General features: G+C 32.6%; 2 protein-coding genes across 3 annotated transcripts; both read left to right on the forward strand.

The window, feature by feature from the left end:
* The first annotated feature begins 214 nt into the window (after positions 1–214).
* On the forward strand, positions 215–13,665 carry LOC120578139 (uncharacterized). 2 transcript variants are annotated; one of them, XM_039830333.1, is made up of 10 exons: positions 215–489; positions 1,338–2,765; positions 2,881–3,199; positions 3,843–3,927; positions 5,139–5,195; positions 6,731–6,790; positions 6,876–7,097; positions 8,199–9,677; positions 10,587–10,664; positions 12,461–13,665. In XM_039830333.1, exons 1-10 carry the CDS (start codon positions 474–476, stop codon positions 12,620–12,622), a joined length of 3,906 nt encoding a protein of 1,301 aa, XP_039686267.1. In that variant the 5' UTR covers positions 215–473; the 3' UTR covers positions 12,623–13,665. The 2 variants fall into 2 exon arrangements, with proteins under 2 accessions (XP_039686267.1, XP_039686268.1); XM_039830334.1 differs by having other exon boundaries at positions 217–500.
* Positions 13,666–14,010: 345 nt separating this feature from the next.
* On the forward strand, positions 14,011–15,644 carry LOC25481739 (ATP synthase gamma chain, chloroplastic). The gene has a single exon (XM_039830335.1). The coding sequence runs from the start codon at positions 14,226–14,228 to the stop codon at positions 15,348–15,350; it is 1,125 nt and encodes a 374-aa protein (XP_039686269.1). The 5' UTR covers positions 14,011–14,225; the 3' UTR covers positions 15,351–15,644.
* Positions 15,645–27,683: the final 12,039 nt, after the last annotated feature.

A 27,683-nucleotide genomic window follows, 5' to 3' on the forward strand; every position in this document is an offset into this window, starting at 1 on the left:
TCTTTCTACTTTTAGCTTCTTAACCAGTGTCCGTGTCCCAGGATACCCGTTAACAAAACCCATTATTTTATTAAGTTTATTTAAATTCAATGTAATCTCTCAATTTGCTTTAAACCACCCTTAATAAAATAAAATAAAATTTACTTTATACTACTTAAAAATGATTTGTATCTTAACCATCTTCAACGTGAGAAGAAAAAATCAGAAGAAAATTGGATTATAGTGATACGAAAGCTTGCCGTTTCCATCTCTGATCAACCAAGCTCGATTCCGAGCGAGGACAATTTGGGTATATTTCATTCTCATCTTCCCACGCGTATAGCACATTCATCGATTTTCAGGTTCGATTCATTGCTTTGGGATTAGGGTTCATAGTTTGTGGATTTTAACGTTGTATTGAACAGAAAACGTTTTCTGACACGACGGACCGTTTTGGCGTTTACCCAAGTTGTCACGTGCTGAAGAAAACAACCATGGAAGTTAACCTTCGTCAGTATATAGTAAATTCCGAAACTTTACTACTTATTGATATTGGGTTTCTGCAAATTTCTACAATTTAGGTCTTTTATTTATTTATTTTTAGTTCTATTGTTTCATTTGGGTTTTTAATAAAATCACTATTTGATTTTACTAAATCAAATTTTCTATTGTTCATTTTTGAAGTGATTGGATTTGGAAGATGCATGAAAAAGTGATGTTTCTTATTTAGGGTTCGTTTGGATTGGCTTATTTGAGTTTTATCTACCGGCATTAACTCAAATAAGACGGTGGGAACTTAAGCTTATATGGTTTAGGCATGTAGAGAGAAGACCTATAAATTTTGTAGTAGGGAGGGTATTACTAGAGGCATAGGAAGACCTAGAAAAACTTTGAGAAACTATTAAGAATGATTTAGAGATTAACGGGTCGGATAGAAGTATGGTATTTAATACAACATTATGGTGTTGTTTGATCCATGTAGCCTACCTCGCTTAGAGGAATAAGGTTTGGTTGTTGCTGATGTGGTTTTGTTGTAGTATAACCACTTGTGAGACTGTTTGAAAGAACTTATGAATACAACTTATGAAATTTTCGCAAGTTGTTTTCAGGTTATTTCCATAATCTCTCCATGGTAGCTTATGAAAACAGTTTATGAATTATGACTTTATTTTATCTTTTATTATGAAATTAGATTATATGAGAAGTGTTTGTGCTACTATAAGTTGCAAAGTAAGCTGTTTATCTAAACAAGGACCTGTAGCTGTTATTATGCTTTGTTCAGATTCTCCGGTGGATTTGACTTTTGTTTTGAGAAGCATAAAAAATTGATATTTATTGGTTATTTAATATGTCTACAGATTCAAACACTGAGTCGGCCGAAATTGGGGTTGCTGCGAATCAGAATGCAGTTTCTACTAGTGACGGCTGTGAAAGGAGTTTGAAACCTGTGGAAGATAAAGAAGAAGAGGAGGAAGAGGAAGAGGAAGAAGAAGATGCAGACTTTAATCCTTTGTTTCTAAAGGAAACACTTTCAGATGCTTCATCAAGTTTGAGTTCTGAAGGTGATGGATTGGATCGTAATGTTGTAGATAGTGGGCCATCTATGGATATAGATTTGGAAAAGATAACGGATAATGAGCAAATCTGTAGTGCAGTAGATTCTGAACATGGCGAGGAGGAAATTGTTTTAGAAGCGGCAGGTATGATATCTCAATTGGAGATTGATAAGGAGAAGAAGAATGACTTGATTAGTGGTACTAGTGATGGTTTTAGGATAGAAGACATAAGCAACACAACGAAACCCCGAAGCCCAGTGATAGACATAGATACTGAGGATGCTATTTGTATGCGTACTAGAGCTCGTTATTCGCTTGAAGGTTTCAGTCTTGATGAGCTTGAGACCTTTCTTCAAGAGACTGATGATGAAGATGATGTTCAAAATGTCGATGATGAAGAAGAGTATAAAAAATTTCTAGCAGCTGTATTACAGGGTGGAGAACGTGACGGTCTTTCATCTCATGAAAATGAAAACCTTGATGATGATGAGGATAATGATGCAGACTTTGAGTTAGAGCTTCAGGAGTTGCTGGACAGTGATGCTGACGAGAATGCAGCGGTAGAAACCCGAAATGAGTGTGATGGTGCTGGACGACGACCAAAGACTAGACAAAATAATCGCCGGAAGAGCTCTTCCCAAAGTGAGAGAAAAACATTCGGACAGGTTAACAGGCCACTGCGGCCCATTTTGCCTTGTTGGCTTAATGGACAACTTGTTTCAGGGAATGGTTTGATGCCTGAAGCTACTTGTAGCATTCAATCTTCTGCTTCAAGAAATGGTCTTGTTAATGGCTTTACTCCCCAACAGATTGGTCAGCTGTACAGTTTGATACATGAGCATGTACAACTGCTTATTCAGGTATTTTCGCTGTCAGTTCTTGAGCCTTCACACAAACAGGTAGCTTCTCAAGTTCAGAGTATGCTTTTTGAGATGCTTCACAAACGGGATGCAGTATTAGCTTCAACAAGAACACCATATCCTGCTGTTTGCTTTACTCCATCTGTCCCAGGCCAGTGCCACACAGGATCTGCTTCTATCCAAGATGCAATGAGTGTGAGGATTCCTCAATACCATCAGACCTCTTCTGAAGGTTTGAATGGGCAAAGAAGTTGTTTTCAAGATGCTGACGGTTCTTTCTGGTTTCCTATTGTAAGAGGCCCTGTGCTATCTATGTTGGATGTTGCTCCTCTTAATTTACTAAGAGGATATGTAAATGACATTAATTCTGGTAGGTGCTATTATTTACTTAAAGTTTTTTTCATGCCTTTCCATTCTATACTGGTTCATAATATTGACTTTTATGGTTTACTTACTCAAGCATTGGTTTGAAATTCCTTTTACAGCTGCCCGAGAGTTTCGAAAGCGATTCATTGAATCTGGTTTTGATCAAGTTATTGAAAAGGAACCTCTATTTCCTTTTTCTTCATCTGTTGTTGGAGCCAATAGTACAGTCTCATCTTCACCTGATAAAAAACAACCTAAGAAAACATTGGCTGGCATGCTTGTTGAAAGTTCCAAAAAGCAGTCAATTGCTTTGGTGCCAAAGGAAGTTGCGAGCAAAACTCAAAGATTTTTGGCCTTTTTTAATCCAGCATTATTCCCACACAAGCCACCCCTGGCAGCATCTGTAAATAGGACACTTTTCACTGATTCAGAGGACGAGTAAGTTGCATTCCTCCTCTTTGCGCTAGTCAACTATATTAAATTATTTACTGTGAAAAAGCTAGATCTTGATTCTGTTTACTTTGTATTACTTGAATATTCTTTTCTCACTCAATAATGCAAAGGTTTGTACAAATATTTGTATACATGAGAGATGTAATCTAACTAGGAATGTAATCCTGTCATGATTTTAACTAACAAATCTTATAATAATCAACATCAATTTCTCAGCACTTCCCCTCAACTTCATACCCCCTAAAACCTTATCAAAACACGTTTTCATACCCTCAAAATGGAAGGTATGAAAATGTTTTTTTTACTGGTAAGAAGTGGGTCAAGTTCTTTTAGATACTTAAAACTAATGTTGGAGCTTTCGCTTCCACCTATCAAGGCTTAGGTGAAATAAATGCAATATTGGTTTTTATTCTCTTATAAGTTCCCCTTTTCAACCATGCTGCCATTAATATCGCGGCCAACATTTTCTGTCGTGCAAAATCCACTTTTGTTCTACCGTTACACCGTATGACCACTTAATAAAAGCATTGCGTGTCTTCATTTTCTGCATTTTTATCTATTACAATTGTATTCCCATTGTTCAAGACAAGCTCGCAGTGTTTACTAAGACCTATATATTTTATTGCAGATTACTAGCCTTAGGGATATTGGAATATAATACAGATTGGGAAGCAATTAAACAAAGATTTCTTCCCAGCAAGTCTACGCATCAGGTGACTATTATTGTTGACTAAATTTTATGACAACTTCTTTGAATGTGATACAATGGATGGACTCTTTTCTTGCATATAAATGTATGTTATTTTTTGTTGTATGCTTCTTTGAGGTTTTTTCTCTAATTTGTGAGTATTGTCATGTTTAGAGACTAATGTATGGCTCGATCGCATTCGTTATTCATGTTATTATACAAAATTGTAATATAACAAGTATTTCAAAACTTCCAGCGGTCAGTGGAATAATGAATATGCTGGTTCCTTGATACACTAATTCAACCATATTTAAATTAGTGATATTTAATGTATGTATTTTGAATATTTTATGTTCTATAACATTAATTTTAAGTAATAAGGAAACATAAATATTATAAGAAATCAAGTTAGATAGAAAATGAAAATTAACATAAAATGCCCATCTTATATGTTTTGTAAGTAACATTAAAACTCAATAAGAGACTAAATAATGATAATTCGCACATCATCCTCATATGTGAGCCTTTGTAACTTGGCATCAGGCTTGTACTGATTTTATTTTTGGCTGAATTTTTTTTTACAAAAAAGGTTAAAATATAACAACTGCTTCTTCATCGTAGGTTTTCCACTGGATTTTGGGTTTGTACAAACCAGACCCCATACAAATAGTATTCACTAATTTCCAATCAAATCAGCTTCTTTGGTCTCGTTTTTTAAAATATGTTTGAAATGGCTAAATGGGTTGCATGAGTTATTGGTTACTTGAATTAAACTTTTTGTGTCGTACTTGGATGGCTATACTCTAATAAAAGGCAGGGTAGGCTTACATTTGTTGCTCAATTCCATTTGCTGTCATCTATTTTTTACATGATTCGGCTGCCTAGTGGTGAGACACTGCCTGAACCCCCTCCCCCAAAAGTAAAAATGTAAAGAAAGAGCAAAAGTAAACGAATTAGTATGCAACAAGTTTCTTGGCTCTAGGATATTCATTAGTAAATAGTAAGCGACTGTGCTTACAGATTTGGGAAGTTGGTTTTAATAATTGTCTTATATGGGTATAATATACTATGTTATTCATTGATTGGCCAACACTTTTTTAGTTGTGCAAATAATTGTCCTATATACTAGCTTTTGAATTAAAATAAAATGTTTAGTTGAATAATTAGTTTAGCAATTTCATTGTGGTGGTCAATTTTGTTGCTTATCTAATATGGCACTGAATGGTCTGGTTACAGATTTTTGTCAGACAGAAAAATCGTTGCTCTTCAAAGTCATCAGAGAACCCAATAAAGGTAAACACACATGCTTAATCCATATATAATCAAATACAAGCTGTTTCTGACCAGTTAAATCTTTACTATCTCTGTTTCATCATCAATGGTAAAGCAATAATTTCCTTTGGAAGAGACTGCATATCCATTTCTTAGCAATTGTGCAAGACTAAGAAGATTTAGATATAATTTTGCTATGTAAAGAACATCAGTGGCAATTTTCACAACATTCATATTTTTACAGCAATTGTCCCATTTTGCTTGTTCAAATTCACCATTTCCAAGCTTAACTTTTGGTTGAGTGATCTGTCCGTGGATGTAAAAATTACAAATCATTATCAATTATATTTCACCATAATCATATTCTTATTCTTCTTATTTTATCTAAAACCCCATGCCTTCACAGTTTTCACCATTAAACATTGAAATTGCAACTGGATAAATGCTCAAAGTAGACATATTTGCGCCACAACTTCCTAAAAAATAAATCGCTCAACCTCAGTGTATTTAGCCCTAAAAGAAATAAGAACATTGCTTCATAGCCATAGAAGTTTGGCTTTTTTGCACCAATTCTGAGTCATAAGGGGAGCCTAAAAATTTTGGTAGATTCTCGTGTTGGGCTAAGAGTGTCCATACAAATGGTTTTGACAAGACGTGCCACCAGACTTCCACATTGCTAAAGGAGAATTTTGATGCAAGGAGTGAATCACCTTTATTTATCATCGACTCTAGTACCACTGTTCAAAATAAAATTGAAATAGTGGGAGATTAAACTTTTTTTTTTTTTGAAAACTCGGTATCCGATCCAAGGACCGACTAATCCGAGGGGCCCAATCCCACCGCCCACTTGCGAGGGGCCGTTCTAAGCCAGAGCAAAGCTCTATATGGACTTGCCCACCGACATTGGCACCAGAGGGAATCGAACCTGAGACCTTGAGAGGAGCACACTCCAAGATCCCAAGCCAACCACTAGGCCAACCCCAAATGGGTGTGGGAGATTAAACTTGAAGAAGGAAATTGCAATTTATTTCATAGAAGAGAATTACTAAGTATAAGCTACAATCAACGTGAAGTTCTTTGAAAATCTGAACTGCCATCAAATTTTTTAGCTAACTGAAAACAGATAAAAATGCATGGACAAAGTCAATCATGCACCTAGACCAAGATCCAAAACCAACTTGCTTCAGAAAAGAAATTTATGGTTAAATACTTCAAATTTGTATCACTCAAATGATGTATTTATCATCATGGATGGAAAATCACAAATTGGAATTCCAGTTGGCTGAATAGCAAATTGAATTTTTGCTCATTTTTCATATCATTATATGATTGATCATTTTAAGTAACAATTATCAACAGTTAAAGCCAAAATAGAGCATCATGTACCCAAAGTATATACATCTGAACTCAACTAATTTGAGATTCGAGTCACATAGGCTTGTCCTTCGATGTTTTTTATTTAAAAAGAACCTAAAGATAAAACGAACTACAGAACTGAATATAAGATTTAATTAATTGATTCTTTACTCTATTTACCTGATTTTTTCTCCATACAGGCAGTTCGAAGAATGAAAACCTCCCCATTGACTGAAGAGGAGATAGCATGCATTGATGAGGTAATTTATTCTAGAGCAATTTGGATTTGAAAATTTTCTGTTAAATCGCACATAAGTTTGCTAATGCGTGACAAAAAATTAACAGGGACTTAAGCATTATAAATCTGATTGGATGTCAGTATGGCAATATATTGTTCCACACAGAGATCCATTCTTGCTTCCACGCCAATGGCGAGTTGCTCTTGGGACTCAAAAGTCTTACAAGGTAGCTGAAGGAAAAAAGGAGAAGCGGAGATTGTACGAGTCTGGAAGAAGAAAGTCGAAAGCTACTGAGACAGAATGTGGGCAACCTAGGTCTGATAAAGAGGTTTGTTACTGTCTGAAGCTAAGAAACCTGCGTTTGAATTTACCTCTCAGGTTCTACCTGTATATGAAATGTCAGTAGTCATCTTAAATGTAGTTTTTGTTAACTGCCAGAATGGCTTAGGACAAATAACATACAAATGCACAATATACAATTTAGTCTACCTTTATGCAATCTTGGCTCATACGTACATGCACCATAAGTATATAACAAATTGTAATCATCATGATTTTATGTTAGTGTGCTTGTAAATGTATCAAGAGTAAGTCTAAAGAGTTACTCCAAATCATGGCCCTTCATTTGAATGGTAATTAATGGTTGTGATTAATTGATTATAATTGTTATGGTGAGGGTTTTGTACTCCTTCTTGTAAGTCTGATGGGAATACCGGTGTTGCTTAATTCTTCCATTATCTCTGTATCTGTCAGCCCTTCGACACCTTCCCATACCACAATTCAATTTCAATCTTTAATTTTTTTTTTAGATCAAGTCTCATTCACAAAATACTGATCCCCCATGTAGCTTTCATGGAATTGAAATTCATGGGTTTCCTCTTTTTCAATTGATTAATGAATGGCAGACAACAACGTATATGAGAAAAAACAAATCTTGCTGATCTTCCCAAGTAGAAAAGGTAAAACACAAAAAGCAAATAAGGTGAATTGTTGTCCATAGAAAATAAGCGATGTCTATGTGTATTGATGTCAGACTTGAAAGGAGTACAAAACCCTCACCATAACAATTATTATCAATTAATCACAACCATTAATTACCATTCAAATGAAGGGCCATGATTTGGAGTAACTCTTTAGACTTACTCTTGGAGTCAATGGATCCCTTCTCTCTCTCTCTCTCTCTCTCTCTCTCTCTCTCTCTCTCTCTATATATATATATATATATATATATATATATATATATATATATATATATATATGTGACATGTTCACATTTGCACTGGCTAGTTCATCGATCATTGCAGTGGACAATGAACCTATGGCTTAGTCTGAGTGCATAGGTCATCTGGGCTTTTATATTTGTTTTTAAGGATTGGAATTATCAGATTTTGGATTTACTGTTGTGAGCTTTCTTTGGAACTTAATGCAGGATTGTGAGGCCGAAATTGCAGATGGCATGGATCATTCAGATGTTCCTTATGTCCACCAGGCATTTCTGGCAGATTGGAGACCAGACACGTCTACTCTTAATCATTCAGAACACATTTCCTCGGCATCTGCAGAAGTAAATCTTGGCCATGATTCAGTTTCACAAGATAGTCAGCTTTATAGAGGAATTAACAACTATGGTTTAAGTGGAAATGTTCAACATCAGAATGGTAATCAGCCTGCATTTCCATCCATATACAAGCTTCCCCTGCCTTTTCACTCTACATCTGATTTTAGGAGTGGCATGAAAGGTGCTCCCAGTGCAACTATTCCTAAAAACCCATTTTTGGGTACGACCTCTAGCTCCAAGTACTGTTCTCGGCCATATCGGTCTCGGAGGCCAAATAGCGCTCACTTGGTAAAATTAGCACCGGGCTTGCCTCCTGTAAATCTTCCTCCATCTGTTCGTGTAGTTTCTCAGACTGCTTTTAAAGGTTTCGAGACTGGAACATCAAAAGTTCATCCTTGTCGAGATGGTGTTAATGATGTTAGAAAAGATAATTCTGCGTCTCAAATTCCTCATGGTGAGAAAATTGGAATTGATCATCGTGCTAAACGTGCAAGACCTATGCCAAAAGACAGTGGGGTACATTCTCAATTAGAAAGTTCTGAAACTGCTGAAGGCAGATCTACTGTGGCAGAGAAATCCACTTACGCTGATCTCCAAATGCATCCTCTTCTGTTCCAGGTCACTGAAGTGGGTAACACACATTATTATCCATTTAAATTTAATTCTGATCCTTCTAGTTCCTTCAGCTTCTTCTCAGGTAGACAGCCGCAATTAAATCTGAGTCTGTTCAGTAGTTCACAGCAACAAGGGCACGTTGATAGTGCTAACAAGTCATTGCAGTCAAAGAATTCCTCATTAAGGTTAGGAGGCATTGATTTTCACCCACTTCTGCAGAAATCTAATGATACACAGGCGCCAACTAGTTCGGATGCTATTCAGGCCGAGCCACTTGTCAATAGTGGTGTGCCTGATACAACTAATATATCTTCTGGTCTTTATGACAAATCCAATGAACTTGACTTGGAGATTCATCTAAGTTCTGTATCAGAAAGTGAGAAATCTATGAAAAGTAGACAGCTAAAGGAACACGTTCCTATAGAGTCTCAGCAAATCATAGCTAGTAGTGCAACAGAAATGAATGCTCCATATTGTCAGCAGGGTGGTAGAATTCCTTCACCGAGCGGCTGTATACTTGCTTCAAGTGCCCCTTTAGTCGTTCCTGATGATAACATTACCAGATATGATGATGTTGGTAACCAGTCTCATCCTGAGATAGTGATGGAGCAAGAAGAGTTAAGTGATTCCGAGGAAGATATTGAAGAACATGTTGAGTTTGAGTGTGAGGAGATGGCTGATTCTGAGGGAGAGGATGGTTCAGGATGTGAACAAGCTTCTGAGGTTCAAAATAAGGTAGGTTCTTTATTTTTTTTGCAGTTAGTTTTAGATTTTAATCGTGCGTGTCTTTGTGTGTGCTATATATGTTACAAATTTCAATATTGAGGAGAAATACATTCTCACAAATTTCAATAATGTGGAGAAATAACAAATCTTCTGTTATACAATACAGTTTTTTTTTTTTTTTTTTTTAACTTCAATCTTCTCTTATTTAGTTTTTATGCTGAACCATGAACTTTTAATTTTCATTCGGTTTTCAGCATATACTTTACTATGTGGTCCTCTCTGCTTACCAGAAAAACTTTACTTTCTTGTCTTGAGTTTAATTATTTAACATGAAAATTCGCAAGTACGCATTTTGTTTGAGCCTTGCAATGAGATGGCATACATCTATATTGAGACTGCCCTGTCCATGTCTTTCCAAGTTTGACTCTGTTATTTGTTTGTCCTGTACGCATGCTACATTGGATGGTAATTAATATATCAGTTTGTCAATGCCAGCATGATAATTCTTTACTTTAGCTGACAAATTTGAATTCATGTTATTCTTGTGAGGTTCTCAGCTCTTCCATGCCATGTTTAAACTCAAAAGGCCCACATATAATTCATTTGTTACACATGTAAATCCAGCTTCCTTTATGCAAAGTTGGAAATTTTCTAATTTCAACTTTTGCTCCATGCTTTAATTCATATGTTTTTCATCAATCTATTAACTATTTGTTTCTGTTGCTTCTGATTCATGACCATCTGCTGCCAACCTTATTCTGTTGAATAACCTTTATGCTGGGTGATGGTTGTCCATTTTTCTTTGCTTTATAGTCGTGTACCATTCAGCACCTCATTCTTCTTTGGTGCTGGTTCGTATTCTTAGTTTTAAAAAATTTTTTTCCTTCCCTTATAACCTTGATTTTAATTTTGTTTTAGTTTGAGTGTGAGGAGATGTCTGATTCTGAGGAAGAGGATGGTTCAGGCTGCGAACAAGCTCCCGAGGTTCCAAATGAGGTAGTTGCCTTATCTTTTTCACTAAGTTTAGTTTTAATCGTTTGTGTCTGTGTGTGTATATTACAAACTTAATATTGAGGGAAACATTTTACAAATTTCAATAATCGTAAGAGATAGTATATTTTTTCTCTTATATAGATATAGATTTTTTTATGTTTTCCTCAAAATAAATCTTCCAAATGCAAAACTGAATATTTTTGTAAACCAAATTTTATGTTGAGCCACCGATTATTAATTTTCAATGTAGGTTTTCATCAGATGTTTAATGATGTGTTGCGTTTCTTACTCCTTACTATGACTTCTTTGTAATGATTTTTGTGTTAGGATATAAGAAAATATCTTGACGTTATGTCAGTATAGATGTTTGCTAAATGGTGGAGCTCAGTTTTTTGTTTTCTATTTATTTTTTATTTGCTAGACAATGCATTATTTTCTTGTAACAAGCTTAGTAAACCTTAGCTTGAGGGAGAGTATTAGAATAACAACAACAACAACCAAGCATTATCCCACTAAGTAGGGTCGGCTACATGGATCAAACGACGCCATAATATTCTATCATATATCATATTTCTATCCAACTCATTAATCTTTAGATCTTTCTTAATAGTTTCTCTTCATAGTTTTTTTAGGTCTATAAGAAAATAAAATATCTTTTAATATATTGATATTATGTCAAAATATCTTAGTTTGTCTCTTAGGATTAGTTTCTTATCTCAAAGTTTCTTAGATTATCTTTTAGGACTGGTTTCCATATCTTAGTTTTATCATGATTTATTTATTAATTAGGACGAGGAGACTTGTATCCCTATATATTAAGGATAATATTTAGTCTTTTGTATAAAGTTAGTATCCAGTTATTACTTTTCATCTAAAACCCATAACTTCAACAAGTTTAATTATTTAACATAAAAATTACACTTTTTTTAGCCCTGCAATAAGAGGGCATATATGATATTATCTATTTTGAGACCGCCATTTACACATCTTTCCACGTTTGACTGTGTTATTTGTTTGTCCCTTGTGAGCTGTGACTCCTTAATTGGGTGGTAATTAGTATATAAGTCAGTCAGTGGCAACAACATAATAATTCTTTACTTGAGCAGGACATTTGAAAATAATGTTATCCTTGTTAGGTTCTCAGCTTTAAATTCTGATCCATGCTTAGACTAGAAATGCCCAGATAATTAAGTTTTTGCACTTACACATGTAATTACACCTTCCTTAGAAAAATCTTTCTAGTTTCGACTTTTGCCTCATGCTTTAATAGATATCTTATTCTGTTGACTAAACTTTATGCTAGGTGGTGGTTGGTTATTTCTCTCTGTATAATCTTGAACCATTTAACTCCCACATTGGAGGTCCTTTAAGTTATTTAATTGTAATAAATTGGTTCTTTAAATTTTTTTCGTACCACTTAGGTCGTTAATTAATTGTAACAAACTAGTCTTTAAATATTTTTCTTAACACTTAGGTTTTAAGTTATTTAATTGAAACTTTTAGGCTCCAACTAACTTACATTTTTAAGATCTGAAATCCCCTAAATTGTTACGGTTAAATAACTTAAAGGACCTAATTGGTACGGAAAAAACTTAAAGGGCCAACTTATTACAATTAATTATCTTAAAGGACCTAAGTGGTACGGAAAAAACTTAAAGACCAATTTGTTACAATTAACTAACTTAAAGGATTTCTGGTATAATTTAGCCTTTTCTTTTTATGCTAGTTTATACTCTTGAGCAGTTTTTCAAAATATATTTCCTTCCATTATAACCTTCCTTTTAACTTTATTTTGTTAGGAGGTCCCAAGAGCCAATTCTGATATTCAACTTGATTCTTGTCTCCCTACAACTGATGCTATGCCAAATATGACTTTGATTAGTAAGGAAATGGATGACAAAAGTAATTCGTCGTGGCTAAGTTTAGACTTTATGTTTAGACTTAAGTTTAGACTCAAGTAGATTCAAAAATCTTGTACCATCAAAGGCTATGCTTCAGCAGGTAACAACTGGTGAAGATTCTGCGTCCAAAAACTTCTCAATTGGTAAAGCAGACATGGGGGAGGGACATTCCGAAGACATTGTACAATCGCCAAGCATAGGTCCTCGTGTGTGTAGACCACGAAATCCCAGGAAGCGTCGCAGCGAATTGAATACAAATAAATGATTGACCGTTGAAAAAATCAAACCATGATGGTAATGGTGAAGATAGCTTATTGAAATTTTCTGGCAAGTCGTGTGCAAATTGGATTCAATGTTATTGAGTTCAGGACATGGTGGTAGTGTTCAAGACTTTTGATTGATGCACCATACTACCATCTAAATTCTGAATTAACTGGACTTTTTGCTGCTGCTGATGTTGTTGTTCGTCGTCGTCGTATTCGCCATCATCTAATATTATTGCAATTGCTGGATGGCAGTTAATCAGAGGTCAGTTGCTACAGGATAAAGAAAATCGACAACAATTTTTCCCCTTCCCTTTGTCCTTTGATGGAGCTCCTTCGTATTTTCAAGGTAGTCTGAATAATTTGAACTTTAGATTTGTATAGTTACTGGCAAGGGTTCAAGTGATGTGTTTTGTCTTTGTAAATATGTTAAGAGGTCATGGCCAAAAAAAAATTGATCTTCACTGGGTCATGTTCACTGGACAACATTTAAAAAAAAAAAAATTAGTTCCTTGTGGAATTATTCAATTGTACAGAACTTCGTCCACTAATTTTGACCTCCCAACAAATAATGTCCAAAGAAGTGCCAAGAACTTATCCATTGGATCCTTGCTCATAGCTTTTGCTGTAATTATTTTTGTTCAGGCTAGAACCTCCAATATTTAATTCACCCATTAACCATTTATTGTATCTGAAATATCAGGTTGGGAATGTCTATGATATTATTTTTAGCTATTGTAATGTTTTAACCGATAAGGTGTTTAACTTATAAATATCTTTGCATCATACCTGCAAGAGAACTTAAATTTGTATATTTGAATACAACTTGTGTTATGTTAATGAATATCACATATATTTAATCACAATTTAAATAGGTAATGTTATATCTATATTTGAACACTTGAAAATTGTAGTTAATTGTGTTCTACTGAATGAATATTTAATTATGACTCCTTGTTATATTCATTAATTATCAACTGAAAGTTGTTAATTACATATTTGAACCATGTTAACTAGTATCTAGTTTATTGTCCAAATTTGATGTTAAGTTTGAGTTAACAAGTTCAAAAGGAATCACCACTCAAATAGCCGCATATACCCTCAGACAACACAACAGCCACATCAGATTGGACCCACAAATGGAAATCTACTCTTACTCTCTCCAACACCCAAAATCGTTATCTCAAAACCTCATCTACTTCCTTTCATTCCCTCCACTCATTCCTTTCATGCCAATAGAGATTAGAGAATCCAAACACAACACACACAACACATTAACATTAGAACAAGATAAGACATCACAAAACTAAAAAAACAACTCATAATATAACCAACCAAATCCACACAGACCATCCTCTCTTTCTCTGCTGTAAACTCTGCAGAGCCTCATCATTGCAACAATGTCTTGCTCCAATATCACCATGTTGGTCTCATCCAAACCTTCATTACCTGATGCCTCTAACCTCTCTTTCCGTTCTGCTCTCAACCCTTTTCAGCTTCCTTCACAAAACTCATCATCTTCTTGCACTCCTTCAAGACCAACTCAAATTCAGTGTGGTCTAAGAGAACTCAGAAACCGTATTGATTCTGTCAAAAACACTCAGAAAATCACTGAAGCAATGAAGCTTGTGGCTGCTGCAAAAGTCAGAAGAGCTCAAGAAGCTGTTGTTAATGGCAGACCTTTCTCACAGACACTAGTTGAAGTCCTTTACAGCATCAATGAACAGCTTCAAACCGACGATATCGAAGCTCCTCTAACTAAGCTTAGACCAGTGAAAAAAGTTGCTCTTGTTGTTTGCACTGGTGATAGAGGTCTCTGTGGTGGATTCAACAATGCAATATTGAAAAAAGCTGAAAAAAGGATTGCTGAGTTGAAAGGTCTTGGACTTGATTACACTATTATCAGTGTTGGTAGAAAGGGTAACTCTTATTTCCTTCGTAGACCTTATATACCTGTTGATAGGTTTCTTGAAGGTGGAAACCTTCCTACTGCTAAAGAAGCACAAACTATTGCGGATGATGTTTTCTCACTCTTTGTTAGTGAAGAAGTTGACAAAGTTGAACTTTTGTACACTAAATTTGTGTCATTAGTGAAATCAGAGCCTATAATCCATACTTTGCTTCCACTGTCACCAAAAGGTGAAATCTGTGATATTAATGGAAACTGTGTTGATGCTGCCGAGGATGAGCTTTTCAGGTTAACAACAAAAGAAGGAAAGTTAACTGTTGAAAGAGATGCTGTTAGGTCTAAGACGATTGATTTTTCGCCGATTTTGCAGTTTGAGCAGGATCCTGTTCAGATTCTTGATGCACTTTTGCCACTTTATTTGAACAGTCAAATCTTGAGGGCTTTGCAGGAATCACTTGCTAGTGAATTAGCTGCTAGAATGACTGCTATGAGTAGTGCTTGTGATAATGCTATTGAGTTGAAGAAGAATTTATCAAGGGTTTATAATAGACAGCGTCAAGCTAAGATCACTGGTGAAATCCTGGAAATTGTTGCTGGTGCTGATGCCTTGGTATAGAGTGTATTTATATGTTATATTCTCTCATCCATGGTTGGATTCCTTTGTAGGTATAATGGATATTGCCCTTTTCATTCTATATATAATATGCTTATGCTTGTATAAGACTGTTATGCTATGCATGCAATTGTTACAATTTTATTGTCTTTTCCTAATATGCAAACTTTGTGCACTAGGAAAACTGCAATTTAATTTGAAGTGGACTCACTCTTTGTTCAGTTTTTTTCCATTCTGAGTTATATATAAATGTAATAACATATCTGTATAAATAATATTCAGAAAGTTCTGTGTTAATTTGTTCTATATGGGCATGGTTGTAGTCTGATATTCTTATAGTGAAATTTCACTTACTATTTTCTATGAATGAGTCACAAATTTGTTGTCTGTAATATGGTAATTTTGATTTGATACTTCGACAAATGTTGATTTTTGTCTCTATAATGACTCTTAAAGATATTCATGTATCTAAGTAATTAGATATAATAATTGCATAATTCCTGTCTTATGGAGTAACACATACCAGTAGGTAGTAATTAGTAAGTAAGTAGTTGAGGGTATTCTGTTCACGTTGTTTCCTTGAAATCAAGTTATATGAGCAGATGAAAAAGTTGTTGAGCAATCCTTTGATTGATCAAATTATGTAGTAGTAATGTGGAAGTGGAATCACCTTAGAATCGTTACATATTTGTTATGATCCAAATATTTAAATACCAAGTGCAATGACTATGAGCACCCTTAGATGATGAGTCACACTCACACCACCTTCTAAAAGGATCTAAATGACTATTATGAGGAGTGATAGTTTGTGGTGAAGTGAATGTGCCAAGTTTCACCGTGGAATTGTTAATACACAAGAAAACTATGGAAGGAAGTTAGTTAGTTAGCCTAACATAGTTATTTCTCTCACTTTTACTCTTACTACATTTCCTTTCTTTTTCTCTATACTACCAAAAGCTGGTACACTACAATATTCTTATGTGACCTCGGAAAATTAGCGCCTAAAGAAAGGATGGTTGAGTCAATGTCCTTATGATTTCTACACCAGAAACATTTTTGTTCACAAATTCTACGATGGAGCTGTAGGAAATATGAATACTAGAGAACACTAAGGCCAAAACAAATTAGAAAGGATGGTTGAGAGTTTGTATCTGAAATTTTATTAGACTATAATAGCAAAACAGTCAACTTGCAATAAGTTTATTATACTGAAATTAAGAAGGGTTCAAAGTAGCTGGTGAGATAAAGAATGATTTGACTTCAATTCTGTGATCAGAGGTGCAAATACAACTAAGATAGTTCCAAGAGAACTATTAGAGTTAGAATTTAAGAGAATTATTAGAGTTAGGATTTAATAACTATTCACTCAAGGTGGGGGTGTTGGTAAAATTTCTTTAGATTGGAACACTAAATTGCATTGTATCACAAGGATGCTGTTATGTACAAAATGCATATGAAATCTGTTCATATGCATCTTTGCAATATTTGCAGTATATCTGCCATGGTCAATAACTAGAGGAAGCGCTCATTATAATCGGTATATATTATCACAAGCGTGTAGTCGAACATTCTTTGACGTGAGTGTCTAACGAAGCCCCTCCCACCACACCGCGTGTTCTTTCCCGTGAGAGTTGATGTATTTACAGCGAGTGTTTAACACCATTGTTGACGAATCCATTTTCGCCTCACCTTTCCTGCAAACAAGAGTCCCACACGGTGTTGTTCTTTCCATCTTGCTATTTCCGGGTCAACCACCCTGTGCCGAGAGCAACACAACCAGTTCACTTTGTGAAAAATAGCATTTTTTTCTTCTCAGTTTTACTTTCCCAACATAATAGGTGAGAATCATGTCCGTTTCCTTTGTTTTTCTTCTTCATCAACCTCTATGGTTTAAACAATGCAAAGCAACATTTAAATCTACATCTTTCATTTTGTAGACGTGTGATTTTTTTGTTCTTTTCGTTCCTGTCAATCTCACCTTATGGCTTATTATAGTATGAATTTATGTTAATAAATGATCTTCCTTCAAATAAAAATGTTAATAAATGATCTAGGTGTATATTGAGGGCATGGAAAATCATATAATACAGACATCGAAGATCATGTTATTATACTTTTAGTTGATATGAAGAAAAGTGAAAGGAGGTTTCTCGTATATGAAACTTGTTCATTGTTCATATGTATCTTTGTATTATTTGCAGTCTATCTACCATGGTCAATAATTAGATGAAATCACATTTGCGATGTTAGATTTTATAATACAAATAACCCGTTCAAGGCTATGTTAGATGTGTGTAGTAGCAAGTTTATACTCTAACTAGACTCTAACCCGTACGATGTACGAGTTTTTGTAAAGTTTCATATATAAGTATCAAACTGATTATATTATTAATTTTAGAGTTATAAGTCATAGACACAATCAAATTAAGTATGATTGAGAGTGCCAACATACAAAATCTCAAAAAAGAAAATTAGAAACATTTTGTTTGCATAAAAAAAATGCATATGAAACCAAACTCATAAACTAAATTATGTGAAAGTAATCAAACGTGGAAATAAACGCAATAAAAATGAGTGTTGGTTGGTGGCTTAAAAAAATGCCTTTAGGATTGCATATCTATTTTAGAAGCAACAATCTTTCAATAAAAATATTAGTGGTCTAGTGGTAAAAGCTCAAAGGTGTTGGTACCTAATTCAATTCCTTGCAAACCTTTTTTTCAAAATAATTATTTAGACCCGCCAAAAAAAGGCGGGATTAGGGTTAATCAGGGTTGATTGGAGATTGTCTAAAATTTATATATATATATTAAGATATATTATGGTCAGTGATAATTTTACTTAAAAATAGAAAGAAAGAAAGACAAAGTTAGCATTAAAAAAACACTTTTTCAAATTTCAAAAGGTAAACATTTCTAAGGTAGATATTTCCTTTTCTTTTTTTTTTGACAAAATAAACATTTCTTTTTATAATACCTTAACCAGTGCCCGTAGGCACTAGTTAGCATTTCTCATATTTTAATTCAACTTTGATTTTGTGTAATACCAACAAAGAAGTATGACCATTGTTAAAAAAAAAGTATGACCATTGTTATAAAAGAAAAAGCCTATTATATTTACTATTCAAAAGACGGAAAAAAAAAAAAAAAAGGTTTAAATCATTTAAGATACCAGTATTTTGCTAAATCAATTATAAGAAAATAAATTTGCTAAATCAATTATAAGGTTTGATCGCACCCTAGATCCGTGGGGATGCACGGGTTTGTAATTAGTTTTTTAGTTATCAGGCTTCAGAATTTTATCGGGAAAAAAAAATAAAATTGACAAAAGGTCAACAAAAGAACCAACATTTTTTTTTTTATGAAATAGACATAAATTTAAGGAAATATGTATCTTATATTTTGTTTTAAAAAAATGAAAATTTCAAATGTTTCCTTTGTTTGGGACATAGTTAACGGGATAGAATGATTTTTTGTCAAAAGCAAGTGAGTCTGAATTGCTAACTTACTCTCAATTATTTTTAGACAGGTATATATATTAATAGCTCTTATATATAATCTAAAGCATGAATCGCATGTGATACTCATCATTTATAGAGGAATTTGAAAGACTAGTCACACGATTCAATTAATACAACCTTTTAATTACAAATCAATTTATAAAAGAGGAAGTAAAAATTTGATGAACCCTATATACTTGCATCCTACTCCAAACTGCAATGTACATATAACATGTCGAGTCCTTTGTCAAAAATTAATTGTCAGACCTCAATCTCCTATTTAATTTAATAAAAAAAAAAAAAAAAACATGTCGAGTCCTTTGTCAAAAATTAATTGTCAGACCTCAATCTCCTATTTAATTTAATAATAAAAAAAAAAAAAACATGTCGAGTCCTTTGTCAAAAATTAATTGCCAGACCTCAATCTCCTATTTAATTTAATAAAATACATTGTACTTAGTGACAGAAAAAAAAAAACACTTTTTTCTACTACTTCTTTGCCCACTCACCTTTAACACGTTGGTTCTCAACTGAAACCACCCACACCACCAGGGACGACCTTACACTATTGAAGTGTGTAGGCCTTTGCCCTCACTATCTTAAGGATTTTCTTTCGATACTGCGTACATTTTATGGGTTTCATTTGAGTGATTTTGAATCTAGTAATTTTGATAACTTTATATCTTACTTTAATCAATAATTCTCTCTCATCAAAATAATTTATTTTAATCATTCATTTACCATTCTTTTTTATCAAAAGTATACTAAAGTCACCAAAATCAACAATAATATTTATTGTTAAAGTTATTTCTAATATTACACGTAGAAATTGCAACTACCAAAACATTTTTTTTAAGATATATTATCAACAATCTGATGCAAAAAGGTAAAAGTTTGTTTAGTTAGTTACATAGATAGTGTCATTTATGTTTTCAATATTTTTTAATATTATTATTCTAATATATTTGTTGTAATTTTGTTTTACAACTTCATTAGTAGCCAATGATTTTTCATACAACGACGCATGTTCTGAGATAATGAAACTGAAGTATAGGACATACCATATTGAATTTGACATAAATTATGTAACATATATTTTCGATGATTTTTTTTATACATTTTACTTATTCGTGTTTATAATATTGTATCTCGACTAATGTTATATTATTTGATGTTTGTGCATATAGAGTGTTGCTCGATTACCATTACTATTTTTCGATGACTTTGAGAAGTAGTATAAATCAAATGTTGTTGATAGCAAAAAATTGAAAATTTCGAATGGTTAAATATGTTTTGGATCACAAAATCATAGAAACATAAACCAATAAAAACTCAATATTAAGCATAACATAACAAAAACTTGAATCAATCAATAAAAATATAAATCAAATAATTTTTATCTAAACAAAAATACTTGTAGAAAACATGGTCAATATTATCCATTGTACACACCTCAACACATTGAATTGTCAAGGTCACCATCCCTTCACGAAAAAACATTATGTTGTATTGATCAAATTAGCAGAGAGGATGAGGTTTTAAACTGCATCAATTTCTTTGTGTTTAATTTTAACTCTGAATACTTCTTTCAAAAGATTGTTTTGCGTGAATTTCTCATTGTTTTCTTGTATGACATACAAGAACACGTTGGTTAGACCAATATTATTTGTCTCCCCATTTTATTAGAGTGCTAAACTACTTAAAAAAATACTGGAATTTTGAACTTATAACGAAAATTGTAACTTCGACTCTTGCTCGACGTCATGGAATAGTTGGAATGTGTAATACATCTATCAAACGAGTTGGTATTCAAACGAGTGATCAAAGTACCAAGTATGGTGTAAGATGAGAGTGAGACTCATCTCATTCGTTTTCTCTTTGTTGTCAATGGTAACAGTGAGACTCATCTCAACCAGTCGTACAAGAGTTCATATAGTCGTCTCCGGCGAGCAAAGAACCGGTAAATTCACTCTCATCAGAACCGCTTTCATCGAAGACTTTTGCGAGAATGTCGCTCCCGTATTACCTCCCACCAGGTTATCTGTCAATAAATTTCTTAACGGTGTTTCAGTCACCCTCATCGACACATTTCTGATGGGTATAAAGTTAACACATTTTAAATTTTAATCATGGATGTGCAATTTGTTTAGGTTAAAGCATTGTTTTGATTTTATTTTTTTTCAATTGTTCACAGCCTTGAAACTGAGAATTAAAGTTTGTTTGATTTTTTAATTTGACCTTAATTTTTGTATTATTAAATCGGTAGGTAACTTATTTTCTCATGATTTGGAGTTGCTGTTTGAAAACTAGTTTGGTTGTTGAGTTGTTATCATTATGTTAGTTTTATTTTTCATATTTTTTATTTTCTTTTATGTTTATATTTTCTACTTGGTAATTAGGGAATACAAAAAAATTAATCCGAATGTTAACCATTTTGCGGATAGTGATGAAATTGATGAAAAAATTGATGAAGAACTACGAAAGCTGACACAGTTGTCCTCGCTGTCGCCATGATGAGATTAAGACATTTGAAGGACTATGAACATTTTGGCTCTCTCCCCTCCACTATTTACAAGTTACTTAATTGTAATCCCCCTCACCTTTAAGTGAAGACATAAAATTAAAGAAATTTAAACTTATTTGTATACAGATGTTAGTAATACAATTAATCTTAGAATGAATGAATCCATACAAAAATATTTGAACTTGTGAATGCTCGAGTCGTAATAGTTGGTTGTAAGTTGTAATTGCTACCTAAAGACAAGAAGGTGAACCAACGCGAGGTGTTGAGATCAATACTAGACGAATTCAACCAGACTGAAACTTCCTATGACTTTTCACCATTTATGCTCAATGATTTTTAAGAGAGTTTTGAAGAGGATTTTTAAGCTCAATGATTTTGACGGTAATGGTGCCCATGACGATGAAGAACTGAACCAGTTTCAGGTCTTAGTTTTTTCTTCTTACATTGGATACAAACTTGTGGCTTATTTATTATCTAGGTATTTTAGCATGGCACCTTGTAACTTAATTATAAGCTTGATAACATAGTTTTATACTAGATTAACTTGTGTACAAGATTTGTGAATGATTTTGATAAGCAATATATATATCAATTGTTGTTACATGACGTTATTTCAAATGTTGTGTATGGTTGAAAATTTGTAATAATTAATAATGTTAAAATTGCATTTGGATAATGTATTTTTTTATATGAAACATTTTGATAATGTATATTGTTTTTAGCGTTGATATATATTTGAGGAATTATTTATTTTCCATAATATATAATAACACATAAGAGACGTATCGTATGAGTTACCAATCTAGTAAATCAATATTCAACTTAACAAAACAACAAAAGCATAAACTAATAACAATCTAATTTACTTGTATGACATACAAGAACAACTTGGTAAGACCAATATACCTTAAATAAAAAAAGGTAACTTCAGCGCTTGATCGTACAAAAAGAAAGGAATCATGAATATATTTGAACATAATTAGAATGATGGTATTGATGTGGAATATAATAATGAGATGACATTTAAAATCATGAGATAACACTTGAACATTTGCAATTTGAATGTCGATTAACCATATGTGTCACCTTAAAAATTATATAAGCAATAACAAATATGCGATTAATTCAACCAGGAATGGTTTTGTTAGGTTGCAACTCATAATCTTTATAGATTTAGATAATTAGACAAAAAAAAAAAAACATAAAATTTTTCTAATTTCATTTTGGTTAGCATTCATTTTTTGTGTTGGTATGATAGATTATGTCCATATCCATGTAAATGCTATTAGCAAAATGATAAAGATGAACGTGGAACTTTATTTGATACAACTATGTCACAATGTTATATATGCAAAATATATATTAAAAAATCAGTGTCATTCTAAATTTTGACCTTTATTACTATGTTAGGATTATCTTTATAATTATGTTTTTGTTTGGATGAATTTTAAACTTAAGAAAATAAACTCGTTACTTAACGAGTTAATGATTTTCATGACTTTTTGTTATCCTGTATCACAAGAATATAGTGCATACACATGACCTTCATTCCTACTCGTTAACACTAATTATACTTTTTTTCAGGGAATACTATTTATACCTTTTTATAGAATCGATAATAATAAGATATCATACTGACGAAAAAAAAATTCAAGAAACAGATATAGACTCACATTAAATATTAAACTAACAGTTGTAATTAAATTTTCAAATTTTGACAACTCACATTAGATTTTTTTTTAACCTAGTTGCAACAGTTACTTCTGCACCCTCACCCTTTTTCAATCAATTTTCTTGTTTTTCATGACAACTAAAACTGAAAGTATACCCGTTGAAAGTGCTCCTGCTGCTGTAAATGTACCCGTTGAAAATGCTCATCCCACTGCTGTAAGAGCTCCCAGGAAAATGGCTTTTCTGATTCCCTCACTTACCAACAAAAATATGATGACTTTGAGAATTGGTTGAAATGTGGCATTGATGATGCTAAGAAAGTGATTTAAATGTTAAAAAAAGTTACGATTACAACGATTAAGACATTGAATCTAATTATGATGAATGAGGTCCACTAAATAACTCTAGTGCACACATATTTTCTAGACTAAGATAACTGGTCCATACATCGATACGAGACGATGAGGTTTTCATTTACTTGAACAAAGACGGAAACGACCTCATCAACGACCACCAAGAACCACACGAAATAAGATGTAGTTCCGCATACCGTAGAGATAGTGGAGAGATCCTTATAAATAAAAGTTATTTTCATTCTTCTTAGTAATTACTCATAATAATAATAATAAGTAGCATGTGATAATTATAATTAGTTGTAAGACCTCATCAATACTTTAATCACTTCATTCATATCATCAATGTCATCTTCCATCCAATCCTCAAAGTTATTCTCTTTTTTAAGAAAATAGAAGTTATTGAATATAAAAAGATGTGTGTCTAATCTAAAGTGTTGATTTAACTTGTGTGATCTTCGATTAAAATTAATCTTTATCTAATTTTTCTTATAAATGAAGAAATCACTTTTAAAAGGTATTCATCCATTTGTTACAGTTTTTAAAAAAAATCAGAATTGAGAAAAAAATATGAAAATCGGTTGAAAAGATTATTTTGGTGTAGTAGTTTTCATTTTAGATATATTATAGGGTTAATGGTGTTTTACCCCCTGTAATATAGGTCATTTTTTATTTTTATTTTTTATGCTCAATGATTTTTAAGAGGGTTTTGAAGAGGATTTTTAAGCTCAATGATTTTGACCGTAATGGTGCCCATGACGATGAAGAACTGAACCAGTTTCAGGTCTTAGTTTTTTCTTCTTACATTGGATGCAAACTTGTGGCTTATTTATTATCTAGGTATTTTAGCATGGCACCTTGTAACTTAATTATAAGCTTGATAACATAGTTTTATACTAGGTTAACTTGTGTACAAGATTTGTGAATGATTTTGATAAGTAATATATATATCAATTGTTGTTACATAACGTTATTTCAAATGTTGTGTATAGTTGAAAATTTGTAATAATTAATAATGTTAGAATTGCATTTGGATAATGTATTTGTTTGTATGAAACATTTTGATAATGTATATTGTTTTTAGTGTTGATATATATTTATTTATTTTCCATAATATATAATAACACATAAGAGACGTATCGTATGAGTTACCAATCTAGTAAATCAATATTCAACTTAACAAAACAACAAAAGCATAAACTAATAACAATCTAATTTACTTGTATGACATACAAGAACAACTTGGTAAGACCAATATACCTTAAATAAAAAAAGGTAACTTCAGCGCTTGATCGTACAAAAAGAAAGGAATCATGAATATATTTGAACATAATTAGAATGATGGTATTGATGTGGAATATAATAATGAGATGACATTTAAAATCATGAGATAACACTTGGACATTTGCAATTTGAATGTCGATTAACCATATGTGTCACCTTAAAAATTATATAAGCAATAACAAATATGCGATTAATTCAACCAGGAATGGTTTTGTTAGGTTGCAACTCGTAATCTTTATAGATTTAGATAATTAGACAAAAAAAAAAAACTTAAAATTTTTCTAATTTCATTTTGGTTAGCATTCATTTTTTGTGTTGGTATGATAGATTATGTCCATATCCATGTAAATGCTATTAGCAAAATGATAAAGATGAACGTGGAACTTTATTTGATACAACTATGTCACAATGTTATATATGCAAAATATATATTAAAAAATCAGTGTCATTCTAAATTTTGACCTTTATTACTATGTTAGGATTATCTTTATAATTATGTTTTTGTTTGGATGAATTTTAAACTTAAGAAAATAAACTCGTTACTTAACGAGTTAATGATTTTCATGACTTTTTGTTATCCTGTATCACAAGAATATAGTGCATACACATGACCTTCATTCCTATTCGTTAACACTAATTATACTTTTTTTCAGGGAATACTATTTATACCTTTTTATAGAATCGATAATAATAAGATATCATACTGACAAAAAAAAATTCAAGAAACAGATATAGACTCACATTAAATATTAAATTAACAGTTGTAATTAAATTTTCAAATTTTGATAACTCACATTAGATTTTTTTTTAACCTAATTGCAACAGTTACTTCTGCACCCTCACCCTTTTTCAATCAATTTTCTTGTTTTTCATGACAACTAAAACTGAAAGTGTACCCGTTGAAAGTGCTCCTGCTGCTGTAAATGTACCCGTTGAAAATGCTTATCCCACTGCTGTAAGAGCTCCCAGGAAAATGGCTTTTCTGATTCCCTCACTTACCAACAAAAATATGATGACTTTGAGAATTGGTTGAAATGTGGCATTGATGATGCTAAGAAAGTGATTTAAATGTTAAAAAAAAGTTACGATTACAACGAGTAAGACATTGAATCTAATTATGATGAATGAGGTCCACTAAATAACTCTAGTGCACACATATTTTCTAGACTAAGATAACTGGTCCATACATCGATACGAGACGATGAGGTTTTCATTTACTTGAACAAAGACGGAAACGACCTCATCAACGACCACCAAGAACCACACGAAATAAGATGTAGTTCTGCATACCGTAGAGATAGTGGAGAGATCCTTATAAATAAAAGTTATTTTCATTCTTCTTAGTAATTACTCATAATAATAAGTAGCATGTGATAATTATAATTAGTTGTAAGAACTCTTCAATACTTTAATCACTTCATTCATATCATCAATGTCATCTTCCATCCAATCCCAAAGTTATTCTCTTTTTTAAGAAAATAGAAGTTATTGAATATAAAAAGATGTGTGTCTAATCTAAAGTGTGATTTAACTTGTGTGATCTTCGATTAAAATTAATCTTTATCTAATTTTTCTTATAAATGAAGAAATCACTTTTAAAAGGTATTCATCCATTTGTTACAGTTTTAAAAAAAATCAGAATTGAGAAAAAAATATGAAAATCGGTTGAAAAGATGATTTTGGTGTAGTAGTTTTCATTTTAGATATATTATAGGGTTAATGGTGTTTTACCCCCTGTAATATAGGTCATTTTTTATTTTCCCCCCTGTAAAATATTTTTTTTTATTTACCCCCTGAAAAATATTTTATTTTTGGAATACCCCTCCTAATAGGTCATTAAAAAACAAAAAAATTCTGCTTTTTTTATGACCTATTAGGGCGGTATTCCAAACATAAAATATTTTACAGGGGTGTAAATAAAAAAAATTATTTTACAGGGAAAAACCAAAAATGACCTATATTACAGGGGGTAAAGCACCATTAACCCTATATTATATAATCTCTCCTTTGGGCTGTGTTTGAGCTATTGAAATATTCGAACTATATGGTTTATTTATATAGGAGTGCAAAGGGAATGAAGTTTTGAAATTCATCAATTTCTTTGTGTTTAACCTGAACTTTGTATATTTCTTTCAAAAGTTTTAATGATTATCCCAACTGTTTTTTGTATGCCATATAAGAACGCGCTGGCTAGACCAATATACCATGTTTCCCCATTTTTTAAGAGTGGTAGAATACTGAAAAGATTACGAGTGAAAGAGAGGGAAATAAGAGTTTAAATTTCTTGATAGTGTTTGAATTGATGAGAAATTATAAGAAGAAAGGAAGATAGTGAAAAATAAGAGTGAAATATTATTTCCCTATAATGTTCATGTTGTTTGGTTGATGAAAGATTATAAGAAGAGAGAAAGAGAGACAAAGAATGAGAAACAATAGTGGAAGATTGTTTCTCGATCATGTTTATGGTATTTTTGTTGAAGAAAGAGTACAACATGAGAGGTAGAGATTTAACAATACAAGTAAAGTATTGTTTCATGACGATGTTTAGTTGAAGAAAGATTATAAGAGAGGAGAGTGTGAGAGAATATTTAGTTAAGTTGCATGCAAATGATATATAGATGGTAATGAAATAAGATCAAATGAATTTTTTTTGAAAGTATAATATCGACTTTCTTTTTGACACACAAATGATAGCAACAATTAAATATTATAAGTTTGTAACACATATAATATATACTCGCACAAGACACACATGACATATATAGTCATATTTAATACATGAAGAATGAGAAGCACATGTATTATTTGCAAGATATATTGGTGGTTCATGCATGTAATTTGTGATGTTGTTTATGATTGAAATGGATGTGTCCAAGAGTCATATTTAATTGATAAATGGATGATATATATATTATTTGCAAGATATATCAGTGGTTCGTGCATGTAGCGTGTGTTGTTGTTTGTGACTGAAATGCATGATTGCAAAAGAAAATAAATTGGGTATGATT

This window comes from Medicago truncatula, chromosome 2, assembly GCF_003473485.1.
Source record: "Medicago truncatula cultivar Jemalong A17 chromosome 2, MtrunA17r5.0-ANR, whole genome shotgun sequence".
Lineage (NCBI taxonomy): Eukaryota > Viridiplantae > Streptophyta > Magnoliopsida > Fabales > Fabaceae > Medicago > Medicago truncatula.

What these genes read in the sequence shown, in the direction of transcription:
- LOC25481739 (XM_039830335.1), top strand. Translation starts at nt 14,226, where the DNA reads ATGTCTTGCTCCAATATCACCATGTTGGTCTCATCCAAACCTTCATTA.
- LOC120578139 (XM_039830333.1), top strand. An exon ending in AGATAGCATGCATTGATGAG is followed by an intron (nt 6,791 to 6,875) that starts GTAATTTATTCT and finishes AAAAATTAACAG; the next exon opens with GGACTTAAGCATTATAAATC. An exon ending in AACCTAGGTCTGATAAAGAG is followed by an intron (nt 7,098 to 8,198) that starts GTTTGTTACTGT and finishes AACTTAATGCAG; the next exon opens with GATTGTGAGGCCGAAATTGC.